We start from the raw sequence: 13730 nt of genomic DNA, 5'->3' as shown, positions 1-13730 counted from the left end.
ATAAACAACCTTTCTAATGCGGCCATGTAGATCTATTACATACAGCTCTGGCGAAAAACATTGCCTTTGTTTTTAACACTTTAACATATTCTTATTAAAGAAGTATATACAGTTAATTTCCAAAGGGTTATTTACAAAAATATACAGAGACGAACATGGTTGTTATTTACAACATTCTTATGGGACTTGACCTAAGTAAAAAAATCGATGTAATGTGCTTTGGAATATTTAAGCTACAATCGAGTTTTTACAATATTGATAAGAACAATAGTCTAAAAGTCCAGGTAGTCCAGCAAAAACCATCTGTGACAAAATGAAACTAGTTTATTTATTTAAAAACAAAAACAAATTTATTAAGTATATCTTTATAGAGTTCATAATTAAAAGGACTCTAATAATAATAATAATAATAATAATAGATTTCTACAGATCTGTCTCATTTTGTTTTGGTATTATCAAAATTATCAAGTTATTCTGAAGCATTATGAATTTTGCTATTTTATTATTATGCCGCTAATATTTCTTCAAATGCAGCACTTACAACAAAACTGTTGTAAAAAGTTATGTTGAATATATCTGTTCACAAATATACTAAAAATCCCTTTGACCTAATAAAAAGGCAGAATGCTGATGGGAAAACTCCATCAGCATTCTATCTGTTAAAATGCAATTACCCCCCCATCCCAGCTGTTAATGGATTATTGTAGTTATGTGCACTGTATTTCTTGGATTGACCCTTTTTTGCTGCACAATTTACTTATTGTGTCTCTTCCCAAATAAAAACGAATTTCACATGTGCGAAAATAAATAATCAAAATGTTTGTTTGCATTGGAAATATTATGTCAAATATTTATATTTTTTAAATAACATTTATTGAAATAAATATGACATTTTGCTTCCTTTCCTTGCAAAATAAGATTATATGGGTCGCACATTTCAATTTTAGGGACGATTTTTTTATTTATTTTTATGAACAACAAATCGTGTTAAACTGCATTACTCGGGGTTTCCAATTGTGAGTCTTTTTAATATCCAGTGGTATTTTATCAGAGATTCTACGGCTTTGTCTTTTGCCTAAAATTGCAACAGTACAATTACTTTGGAAAAATAATGAATTCAAACAAAAAGAAAGTGTGCGCATGTTATCTATCAGTATTTTGTGTGTGTGTGGTGATAATTTTGGGATGGGGGAGTTAGCCATTACAGGCAAATTAATTCTGTTATGAAAATTTTGGAAATAAAATTTCATTTTGATGCATGCACCTACACGTTTCAAAAGATAAACTGTAGGATAAATATCGCTACTTCAAAACTGCCTCATAATATAGAAATTAGCCGAAAATATGTACATAACAGTTGACTTCATAACTGCCGTTTATTTTGATTTGTAGTGAGTGATTAGGGGGGAAACCAAGAAGGTTGAAATGCAAAAACCAACAGATTACGTTATAAAAATTATGCGTTACATGATATGATTCAAGATTTACGTATCATAACTAACCTTTGAACTAAGATTATGAATAAAATAGGAAACTTAATTTGGAACAGATGGAGGCTGTATTCATTTTTAGATTCAGATTTTCATGAATTTATAAAATAATTGACAAAAATAATAATCTTCAATCAAATTCCTGGAGAATTTTGAAATGTATTGGCGATTAAAATAATTAGCAAAAAAATTGATAGTGACATTGATCTTCCAAAGTGATACAATATGAAGTGAAGAATGTATGAAAGGATTTCTTATTTTTTGCTGGCATTAAAACTATAATTATACAATAAAACAAGCAGCAAAATGAATTTAACTCATAGGTATTTAGTCTGATATAACTTAGATTCCAGTTACTGAGCAAACGGCAAGCAACTGCATTTCTTGCTGTAGGCCACAGAACGTAACTACTACATATGCCAGGTAATGTAGTTAAGTGTTCTTTTCAGCGTGAAGGATTATCGCACCTTCTAATGGACATGACGGTCAAACTACACTTCTTATCCATGTTCTTTCAGCAGGCAGACAGAATATTATCCAGGATTGCTGGACGTGTATATACATCCAGCAAAGAAATGGTATGCTTACATACATGAATTTTATGGAATACAGAGTTCCTGTTAGTTTTATATTCTAAGGAAAGAACAATGTATTTCAAATGGAAGTGGGAAGCCTCACAAATTTTTCAGTAGCCTCTAGTTTTTATATTATGAATTTAATATTTAAAAATAAGTATTTTATTTTGCAACTATAACTATGCTGTTTTTTTATTGTTCTTTGTGAGGAGTACGGTTTTAAAATGAGCCCCCCCCCCCTAGAGAGTGAGGCCCCCATCTTGTGCCTAATGGTAAATGCGGCCCTGATATTAGTTCATTGTGCATGTATTTTTTTGTGTGTAGTGAAGTTGTATGTAAGCACAATTTTTTGATGGATCATATTAAACAGTAGTGTTTCAATCTGTCAGGTGCTTGATTGGGTCTCTGTGGCAGTAGTCTCACACTCATTAAATAATTATGTAATTATCTTACATAAGAACATTATCATTTGTTCAAGTGATAAGTATTTTAAGAGAAAAGTAAATGACACTAATCAGATATAACAGGATTACTGTTGTGAAGTTCTTTGTACACCATAGTATGTGTAAAAATGATGTACATAAAGCAGTACCATTGACAGGGCGTAGCATAGAGGCAACCTGCCTCATGGCACAGCTTAATAAAAGCACATGTTCAGCAGTATTGCGGTAGGCACCATTGCTACATTAACAATTCCTGTTAGCAGCGTAACAAGTGTGGAAAGAAGTTTTTCCAAGCTTAAACTGATTAAAAATTATTTGCAAACAGCAATGACCCAAGAAAGATTGGTTGATCTGACAACTATATCGATAGAGGCAGACATAGCTTATAATTTAAATTTAGAAGAGCTTATAAACAGTTTTATTGTGCTATATCCCCATAGAGCAAACATTTAATTAATATTATTATGTAATCGTTTTGCATTAATGTTTCTCTTGTAATAAAAACAAAATAGCAATTGGAGATTTTCTTATATTTTTGTCTTATAATCCATCAGGAGCGATATTTAATTGTTTGCCTCGGGGCACGAGCTAATCTGGCAGTGGCCCTGACATAAAGTTACAGAAAACTAGATGATAACTGGAATATTTATTGAAAGTAACCTCCTGCTTTGATTTGTTAGAACAAATTTATTCTCTTTGATTTGTTCAGAAAGATTTCAAGATGAACTGTGCCTTTATCCAAGACTTATGCTTTTTCATCTTTAATCCTCGATTTAACCATTTGAAAGTTGGACCACTGGACAAATTGTCCAGTGGAATTCTTTTTAGTATTAGTCTTACTATCTACCCTTGTGCAATCACATTGGAGATTGGTGAAGATTTCAGAAAAGTTAGTAAGAGATCACATATAGAAATTTGACAGAGAATCTATATTTGCAATGAACAGCATGGGTTTACTATGAGAAGGTAATGTTTGAGTAACTGGCTCATATTTTATAATAATGTTACAGCTGAGTTAAACAAAGGGAATGTATACACTATGATACTTTTGAACTTAGCTAAAGCTTTTGACATGATATAGCATTGAAGGCTCTTACATGAGTTGGAGGAATTGAAATTGGATAATAAACTATTAGTTTCAATAAGAGGATGGTTGACTGACAGATTTCAAAAAGTGGTATATGGGAGATGTGTGTCTGCAATATTTAAGGTGACCAGTGGTGTAACCCAGAGATTAGTCCTTCGCCCATTGTTATTCAATCGTTGTATTAATGGCATTGGGAAGGATTTAACAGGAGGCACACAGCTGTTGCTGACGATAATAAGTCATAAGCAGAACAATCAGGAATGTGACTGATATGCAGTACTTGCAGAATGATTTGAATAAGCTAGGATTGTGAGCATGTGAAAATAGCTGTCACTTCAATGTTAGTAGTAAATGTAAAATTAGGTATTGTACTTTGGTGTAATGAGATATCCAATTGCATATTATATTGGCAAGATTATGCTAGAAAATGGCTGTCATTTCAATCTTAGTAAAGTTATGCACTTTGGAATAATGAGATATCCAGTGGCATATTATATTGTCAAGATTATGCTTGAAGAAACTGACCAGGCTGAAGAGCTTGGAATTTTAGTAGATAAGGAAGTTGCCATTCAGGGGTCATATAAATAATTTTATTGTGCGATAAAGGGAATCATTTTGCCTCTTTTCAAGGTTTTGATATGATCTTATCTGGACTACTATGTGCAAACCTGGTCTCCTGGTTTTGGAGAGTGTAGATATAGTTGAGAGGGTAAAAAGGAGAATGCTCAAAATGATATTGGTATGTGAAATGTGGATTATGAGGAGAAATTGAGAATTTGTGAACTGCAGACACTAGTAAACATGAGAAAGAGGGATGTTGATAGCAACTGATACACTTCTGAGGGGATCATGCAGGATACCAGTAGATGGAATTTTTCATTTTATTGAGGGCGAGAGAATGAGAAGGCATCCATGGAATTTGAGAATGAATATAGTCAATAAAGGAGTGAGAGCTAGATTTTTCTCTCAAAGAGTAATGCATGATTTGCCTGTGGAAGTGGTGAGGGCAGACAGTGTAAATGAGTGGGCCATGTATAGATATCTGTGGTACCGTATTGGTCATCTTTGTACTTAGCATCTGTATACATTATTTTCTGATATCTGACAGTCAGTAATCCTCCTATCCATGTCACAAGCCCATTTTGCATACTCTTAACAACTTCCAGTGTGAAATTCTGTCAAATGCCTTGGCAAAATCCAAAAGTATTATAGTATAGTCATTCCTCTTATTCCATTCTGTGGTCAGTCTATCAAAATAAATGCGAGTATATTATTATTATTATTATTATGTGACACCTCCAGGGAGTCCAAAGACTCATCGAGGGAGAGTGTGCCAACAGCACCGAACGATTGATCTCCTTCCAACTACTAACCGCGCTCAAACTTAACTTTTTGCTGAGCCATTAGTAGCAGCAGTGCTGTCCATTGAGATGTGGGGCATAGATAGCACTGTCTACACACCTCTGGATATTGATCCTAATTAACCACTTCACCACCTTAATGAATATTCCAGAGATACTGATTGATCTGTAATTGGGTGCTTTTGTCCTATTTTCACCCTTTTATAATGGACTTATCCAGTTCTCTTGCCAGTCACTAGGAATTGTGCTCATGTTGAAACTCAGGCTGAATAACCAAATTAGGGAAAATGTTAATTGTCTTGAATGTTTCTTCATTTCCTTGGCCAATATCCCATCCATTTCTGCTGAGATGCTGGAATCAAGCACTTGCAATAGCTTTAATACTTCCAGTTCATTCACCTCTATCCTTTCATCTAGTCCCACCTCAGCTTATAAATAGCTAATTGGTCTGCATGGAATGCATATCTTTTTAAAATGATTGCTTAACAACTGCTGTTTGTAAAGCATCTGATACTTTACTACTTCCAACTTCACTAAAGTTAGGGAAAAAAATTCTCTTCGATTTCCTTTCACCTGTTTGGCTAACTTTTCATTGCCAGTTTTAATCTTTCCCACCACATCTCTCAATTTCCTAGTATATATTTTACACTGCTTCAAGCCTTGTTATCATCTTTATTATGGTTTTGGATCTACAGCCTTTAAAGCCTTATTCATCACTTTAACACCTGTGCAATTTATTCTTGTGACTCTGGGGTTATAGTCAGATACAGCTTCCTTCAGACATTTTTTGAGTACTACCCATACACTGCTGATTCCTCTGTCATGCTGTTTTTCATACTGCTTCAAGCTTGCCTTCTCACTCTATCCCAGTCACCTGCTTTATAGTTTTACATATGCTCTTTTTTATTCAAAGGACCAACTTTATTTTCCACCTCCCAAGTTAAATTACATGATCTTTCTCTCTTAATTTAGAGACAAATAGTTAGCTGATTTTTATACAGATTCTCAAATGTCATTTCTAGATCTGGCATTCTTGTGCCATGAGCAAGAAATCCCTTTCATCATATGTTGTTTAAGGGAAGTTATCCTCAGTAACTATAAATTTCTTTCCCATGCTATCTCTTCCTTCTGTTCTGAATACCCATTAACTAACATCACCCATAACGATAGTCTTATAACCACAAGGTTTATCTGTCTGCGAAGTTCAGTCTTTTTTTCAGAGAATCTGGCCTGTTGCAGTATGCAACCGTTTATTCTGACATGATCACCTCTGCCTTACACCAGATAGTCTTGAACTCGTGGTCTGTATTACTTATACTACCACCACCATTCAGGATCTTTAATCTGGTTGGATTTAATCCTTTGTCAGTCATTAACCAGCTCTTCCCAATCCTATCTATCCTGTTTGTCCTCCCTGATATGCTGTACCCATCACATTCTGTTCCTGTAAGGATATCCTCTTCTGTTAGCCAAATCTTGCATATGTCAATAATTTTTTATTCATTTTATTTATTAATGTTAAAAATTCATCACTTTTATTCCTGATGCTTTTGGCCTTGATGAACATGCATGATAACCAAACCATTGGGTTGTTGCTTATCAAAGTAACTGTTAAAATCTGACTGATTCAAATAAGCAGTCTGAGTTGATGTCAACATGAAGTAAATTCCTTACTCCATTTGCCATACTCATTGCTTTTTTTTGTGTGACTAAACTAGCCTCACCATCAGTTGGGATCATCCCTTATATACCATTCTCACTCTTATTCTTGTAGTCATAGCAGCTTTCATCTCTCTCTCTCTCTCCTATTATTATGTGCCCAAGCTTTCATGCAGCCATTCTGCCATACCTAGGTTTCCTGATTATCTATATTCACTCACTAAACAACAGTTTTTCCCAGCACCTAATCCATTCAAGTATAATCCATCCTGTAAGTACAAACTCTTCCTACTATCACAAACACCCATACATCATATACCACTTCACTTGCACAGTATGAGCACTGAATCATTTTTAATTGCAGCTTGACATCTCAGCTCACTCATGTCATGCCTTCATTAAAAGCTCACGATATAACTCTGTTGCACAGCTACTCATAACAAAGTTAAATAAATTAGGAATTATAGACATGTTAACACAAGATTTTTTTTTTTTTTAATGTTTGCCAAATATTTCAGTCTGAAACTAACAGATTATTTGGCAAACATTAAAATATTCTTGTATTAACGTGTCTATAATTCTTAATTATAATGTCACTACACTGTGCTTAATTAATTCAATAATTAAATATGAAGTATAAAATGCAAATACATCTCAGTTACACTCACATTTAATTAAGACACTGGAATTGAATTAAATTAATATTTTAGCTAAATATAAACCTTAATATTAATAAATAATTAAAAAATCTTATAACTTTGACAAAAAATAAATGCAGATCTTATCACTAAGTACTCTCAAACCACATATGACTAGTTGAAAGTTTTTCCACTTGGTTATATAAAATGATTTCAATCACTTGCCTTAGTATCCCATAATGCAAAGCACATATCCTAATGGACATGTATAATGTCCTTGTCTGGGTAGTTACCCTTCCTGTAATGCATACTAAGCATTACAGGAAGGGTAACTACCCAAACTGAATAGCAAATGACATTTGCTATTTTGTTAGAAATATCTGAGTCAAATCCCATGTACATGTGAGAAATCTTTACAAGAGCTTTTCAAGTGAAGGTGAGTTAGATGGTATCATAAAGAGGTGATAGCCTTTCCTCATGGAAACTCTAGTTTTTCTTCTTGCCAAACAGGTATGCTTGCAGAAAGTACATGCACAGTTAAAAGACAAATTATACTTATCTCATAGCCATATTTCCAACTAAACCAAACATCTTCTAAGATTTAGCCCTACCTGAAAAAGAGCTATAAAATTCCTTCCATTTGGACCATTTGTGAACTTAATTTTCATTTCCAAGTAAATTACATGTGGTTAAACCAATTGTCCACTTCTCATCTATATAAGGATTTTATTTAAATATTAAGATGTTGTACATAAATATTGTATACAAAAAGTGAAATTAAAGTATAAGATTGTAATGGAAAGATGTAAAGGTATATCACAAATGACAGAGAATGGGAATAACGAGAACAGGTAGTAAAAAAAAGTTTGAATTGATATATAGTTTCCAGGGTGCGAATTGTAATTAGCATTAATATCAAGATTACCAAGTTAGTGCATTTTTTAAGTAATCCTGCTAATTAATTTGTCTTGAATTTTCAGGATGAACTGGAAAGAGATTTGTCAAGAGAACGAGCAGTAGTGAACACATTAAAATCAGAGGTGCAGCAGGAAAGAAAACGTAACCAAGAGTTATGGACCCAAACAACAAGACTAAATCAAGAAGTAGCATTGTTGAAATCCAAATTAGAAACTACATCAAAGGAAGTGATACATAAAAATCGTCATCTAGAAACTATTAAACAGGAAATTCTAAAGAAATTCTCTCCTCTCCTTCCTGAATTGATGACAGACCCCAATATTACTCAGTCAGAACTGACATCTTCATGGATATCATCTGTAAAGAAAGAAATTAGCAAAAAAGAGCAAACAATGCAGGAAACCACTAAAGAACTTGAAACTATGGATATGAAAATTTCAGAACTGACAAAGAAACTTCAAGAAAACAGCACCAAAAGTCAGAACTTGAAAGATAATATTAATTTAATTGAAAATGAGATAATTCAGAAAAATGAAGTGCTGCAAACAAGGAAAGACGAGATGAATAAAATTGTTCATAGCATTCAGCAACATGATGATGCAGTTAAGTTGTATAAAGGAAGAGCTATAGAAAGAGAGAAACTAAGATCATTACTGGAGAATGAAGAAAAAAGATTTAAAGAAGCAACTGAAAATCTTACAAACAAAGTTAAGATAGAAAAAGAGAAGTATTGGGAATTATCTCTGAATGCATCTCGTGCACGAGATGAAGTGGAAGAATTAAATGAAAAAATAGGTAATTTAAAAGTCCTTTCGCAAGATTTATCTGAGCAGTGCCAATCAAAACAAGATCATATAGATCATTTATCCCAAGTACTTCATGGGAAATGTAAGCTTATTTCTCAACTAGAAAAAGAAATTCATAATGCTGATGAAGATATAAACAATCTCATTCAGAAAAGTCCAAATGTTTTAAGTGAAAAATACTTTGAAAGACAAAATGTCAGTGAAGACATTCCTTCTGCAATGACTCCTGGGTCTCCAAAAAGGTCCAGAGATATTATGCAAAAAAGTCCAAATTTTTTAGATGAAAAATACTTTGAAAGACAAAATGTTAGTGAAGATCTGTCTTACACAACAACTCCTAGATCTCCACGAAAGTCCAAAGATATACAAAAAAGCTCAGATGGTTTAAGTGAAAAATATTTCAAAAGACAAAATGGTAGTGAAAGTATGTCTTCTGCAACAACTCCTGGGTCTCCAAGATGGTCTAGTGATATTATTCAGAAAAGTTCAAATGTTTTAAGTGAAAAACAAAATACCAGTGAAAGCATACCTCCCATAGCCTCATCTGGGATTTCAAAGAAGCTTGGTGATGTTAGAAGCCCAAGTGGACAATATGCTGAATGGAAACTTCAGCATCATGCCTTAGAGTACATCAAAAATATGATTCGTCATGATCAAGCTTGCAAGGAACGTGTATCAGTTGCGAGAAACATGTTGACTTCATTAGGTGTCATTCGTCCAGATGACATTGCCTCTCACACTCCTTTCAGATTATGTGTAGAACCCCAATCATATGTTATGGATCCTAATATTTCACCAGACCCAGTTCCCACTAATGTTTCTGTAAACATCAGTGGTATAGAACCAATTATATATTCAGATGACTCAGATCCATTACCACATAAGTTCTCTACACAAGCTGTATCTCCATACAGAGCACAAATGGCACTGGATGAGAAACCCTCTTTACATTCAGCTATGCCAAAACCATTAAGAAGTCCGTGCAAAGTTCTTGGAAAAACAAAAATTTTCCTTGATCCCTCTTCTAACCTAGATGCCAAAGCCATTGTTGTAGATCCTGATTCTTTTAGATCCTCAGTAGATGTTGACCTATATTTAGGACCCAAGATCCATCCACAAATTAGTAATATTGCTCCAGAGGAATCACACAGCCATTCCCCTCCAAGAGTAAAAGAACTATCTACTTCGCAAGTAAGTTCTGTTCCAGAATTGTCTAAATCCAGTCTCCCATTTATGAATCACTGCCAGATGTCCCCTAGAGTTTTTAATCAGCATAGTCCATCTCAAGGTCATCAACTGTTAACCCCTAAATCACCACAAAGATATATCTCATCACCAAAATCACATTTTCAGAGAACTGTTTCACAAGATTCTACAGATTCTGATCATGTACATTCTAAAAGGATTGCCTCACCATCTCCAAGCAGAAGGCACCTGTATACTTCATCCTCAGTTCTTCCTAGTTCTCCTAAACCACAGCTCATAAGTGATGAACAGATACCTTGTAATCAGCACATAGTAACAAAGAATATTACTGATTACCCTATCAAAGTTGAAAGAGTCTCTTCTGAGAATGCTGGAAAGGAATTTGTGAAACCTCATAGCAAGAAAAAATCATCTTACTCAGGTCACAAGCATGGCACTAAAAAAAAAAAGCACAGAGATCCAGGAGTCACTTCAGAAGTGCAAAATTGGATTAATACTGCACATTTAGGTATAGCTGATAATACATGTAAAGCAGATACACCCTTACAACAGTTTTCTTCACATCCTGAAAAAAGACTGCCCTTAGAAGGAGATGAAGAACACTGACATATTGACAATAGGCTACCAAATTGGTAGCCTGTTATTAGCTGTGCCAAATTTTATATAACATCAAATAATATTTTTGTATATTTTTAAAAAAAAGAGTATTGCTTTTAATATATATAAAAAAAACTAGTTACTTTATTAAGGATAATATCTATGATATATTAATCTGCTTGGGAAAGTTTTTATAGTAACTGCTTTTGTGTAAAATATTTTGATAGCACATGTTGTTCCATTACATGCCCACTTTACAAATATACATAATATATACATGAAATTGTTATCACTTATTATTATCATCATCACTGTCTGTAAATGTAGTTGGGAAAAAAATACCCTTTAATTGTTTGAGCAATAAAATTAAACATATTACAGAATTTTATACTAAAAAGAGAAAATATTTCAAATGTATTTATTGCTTATACTGCTATTTTAACTTATAAATAAGAACCAAAATATTATAATAAGATAAGGAAGAAAAAATTAAGCTGTGATAAGAAAATGATGAAAGTTTAAACAAATTATCTGTCAAAATATTTTACTAGGAAAAACAATAATAACGACAGGAAAAAAAATAAAAAAAAAATATATATATATATATATATATATATATATATTAGGGTTACCAAGTAATTTTATAAGCTTGGTTATTTAACTCCTAATCCCAAGTATGCAAACAATTAAGTTTGCACCTGAAACATAGTTCAAGTCTAAAGATGGTACAACACCAGGGCAACTCATTGTAAAGGTGAGTAAAGCTCTGATCACTATTCTTAGTATTTTCCCATAATGTAAAGTACATCTCACTAAAAGATATATACTGCTATACATAATGGGTGGGGGTCACTACCCAGACCAGTTTCGACCTTTTTTGAGGTCTCCTCAGTGAGTAGCTAGACCTGTTTTAGTAATACAGAGCCTTATCAACTTTACCTATAGAAGTTGCTGCAAGGTGTTTTTATTTTTAATAAGAATCTCTGGAGGAGATACAGATGTAATTAATTTTTTAACTTGGGGATACTGTATATTAGGTTATTAAAAAAGATTGAAACCGGTCTGGGTAGCGACCCCCACCAATAATGTATAGCAGTATATATCTTTTAGTTAGATGTGCTTTACATTATGGGAAAATACTAAGAATAGTGATCAGAGCTTTACCCACCTTATACATGAGTTTAAGTTTGCGCCTCAACTATGTTTCAGGACAAACTTAATTGCTTGCATACTTGGGATTAGGAGTTAAATAACCAAGCTTATAAAATTATTTGGTAACTCTAATATACAGTATCCCCAAGTTAAAAAATTACACACACACACACACACACATATATATATATATATAGTAAATCTTGTTAATTTTATTATTTTAAAAATAATAAAATTAAACTCAGAAGGGTAATTTCTGTGTTGATCAATAATTTAACTAATGTTTCTAAAACATTATTTTATGCACTCACTTTATAATTATTGTAACTCTTAAAGTAAGTACAAAATTATTATTGTTTCTGAAAAGTAAATTCAGGTAAAATTTATGCAATAAGTATGAGAATGATCCAAAAGAATCAAAGAAAAGAACATCTAAAAAAAAGAGTGAAAATCTGTTATCAAATTAATTGCTTAAAACTGATAATGATTGAATCCTATTTGAAAGAGTTATTTATTGAGTTGATCTGATTAGAATGAATCAGGTCCCACTCTTCAGCCAACAAGCATGTGATTAAAATCTCCGACTATGGCTTGAATATATGTAAATGCCTTAATTGGTAGCTAATTTCATCACTACTGTGAAACCACCATCCTTCTTATTGGAGACTTGAAATGAAATGGCTTGCAGTAGATCTATGTTTAGTCTGGAATTGCTGATGATTTAATCTTTAGCCTCACCACTTTACTGATGCTATAGGTCAGGGGTGTTCAACCCGTCGATTGCGGAGCGATTTTTTGTTGATCTCTTGTGTATTCCTCCTTACTTACAAATTTAATTAAAACTGGAAACATAATATTTTATTTATCATTATTTTGTATTATTTTTAATTTGCTTTAAATGTATTGTATTGCTATTGTTTATTTATTTTTCGTTAAAATTGTCAAATCAGTAATTTTCTTATAAGTCCGGGTAAATGAATTAATTTGGATCAGTGGAAATCAAACAGCGAGCCGAATGAATACAATTATAAGCAAAGTGTAAAACCTTGTTTGTAGTTTAAATATTAAGTATTCCAAAGCACATTACATCGATTTTTTACTTAGGTTAAGTCCCATGTGAATATTGTAAAAAATTAAACTTTGTTTGTCTCGGTATAGTTTATATTAGATGTTTTTGTAAATAACTCTTTTGAAGCTAACTGTATATACTGCTTTAATAAGAATATGTTAGAGTGTTAAAAACAAAGGCAATGTTTTTGTCGGCGAAGCTGTACATGGCGGCATTAGAAAGATTGTTATTGAAACTTGTATGTATGAGAAAGGCTTGCAGGCTCTAAGTGTAAACATCTCCGAAGTCGGTCAGAAAGAGTTCAAACAACTTTCCGATGGTCGGCAACTTACAATCAAAAGAAAGTGGAAGAGAACAAAAGGCGTGCCGAACTTGAAACTTAAGATGAAAGACTCGTAGTGATTCTTTGGGGTTGACAAACTTCATGCAAGGTCTCAGAGGAGGCTTAATGAAAAGGGACTGAAGCAAGCAGAAGGGGTCCCAGTTCCCAAATTGCTGTCAGAGAGTAGGCCGCTCAGTCCAGAGTTGCCATCAGAGAGAAGGCCGGCAGGTCCAGAGTTGCCGTCAGAGAGACTGTCCGGATCCACATTACTTGAGAGAGGAGTTTCTCAGTTCGAGACGTCGCTAGAGAGAGACTACTTCTAGGCTGCAGACAAGGTTTCAAATTGCCATGAGTTCCAATTGCCGGAGAAAAGTTTTCAGGCCAGGTTAATGTCAGACATTCACCAA

At 33.4% G+C, this 13730-nt stretch overlaps 1 protein-coding gene across 3 annotated transcripts in view; it reads left to right on the top strand.

Moving 5' to 3' along the window:
- LOC150104737 (uncharacterized) overlaps positions 1-11174 on the top strand; it is a 216193-nt gene extending 205019 nt beyond the window's left edge. For all 3 annotated transcript variants that reach the window (XM_090395318.1, XM_090395316.1, XM_090395317.1), the window contains one exon: positions 8234-11174. In XM_090395318.1, coding sequence (XP_090251444.1) covers positions 8234-10789 — 2556 coding nt within the window. In that variant the 3' untranslated portion in view covers positions 10790-11174. The remainder of the gene's footprint in view (positions 1-8233) is intronic.
- Positions 11175-13730: the final 2556 nt, after the last annotated feature.

The sequence above is a fragment of the Typopeltis vanoorti genome, chromosome 7 (assembly GCF_054136105.1).
Source record: "Typopeltis vanoorti isolate ZY-2024b chromosome 7, IOZ_Tvanoo_1.0, whole genome shotgun sequence".
NCBI lineage: Eukaryota > Metazoa > Arthropoda > Arachnida > Uropygi > Thelyphonidae > Typopeltis > Typopeltis vanoorti.
The sequence above is the reverse complement of the archived record's forward strand: the minus strand, read 5'-3'. Positions and strand labels throughout refer to the sequence as shown.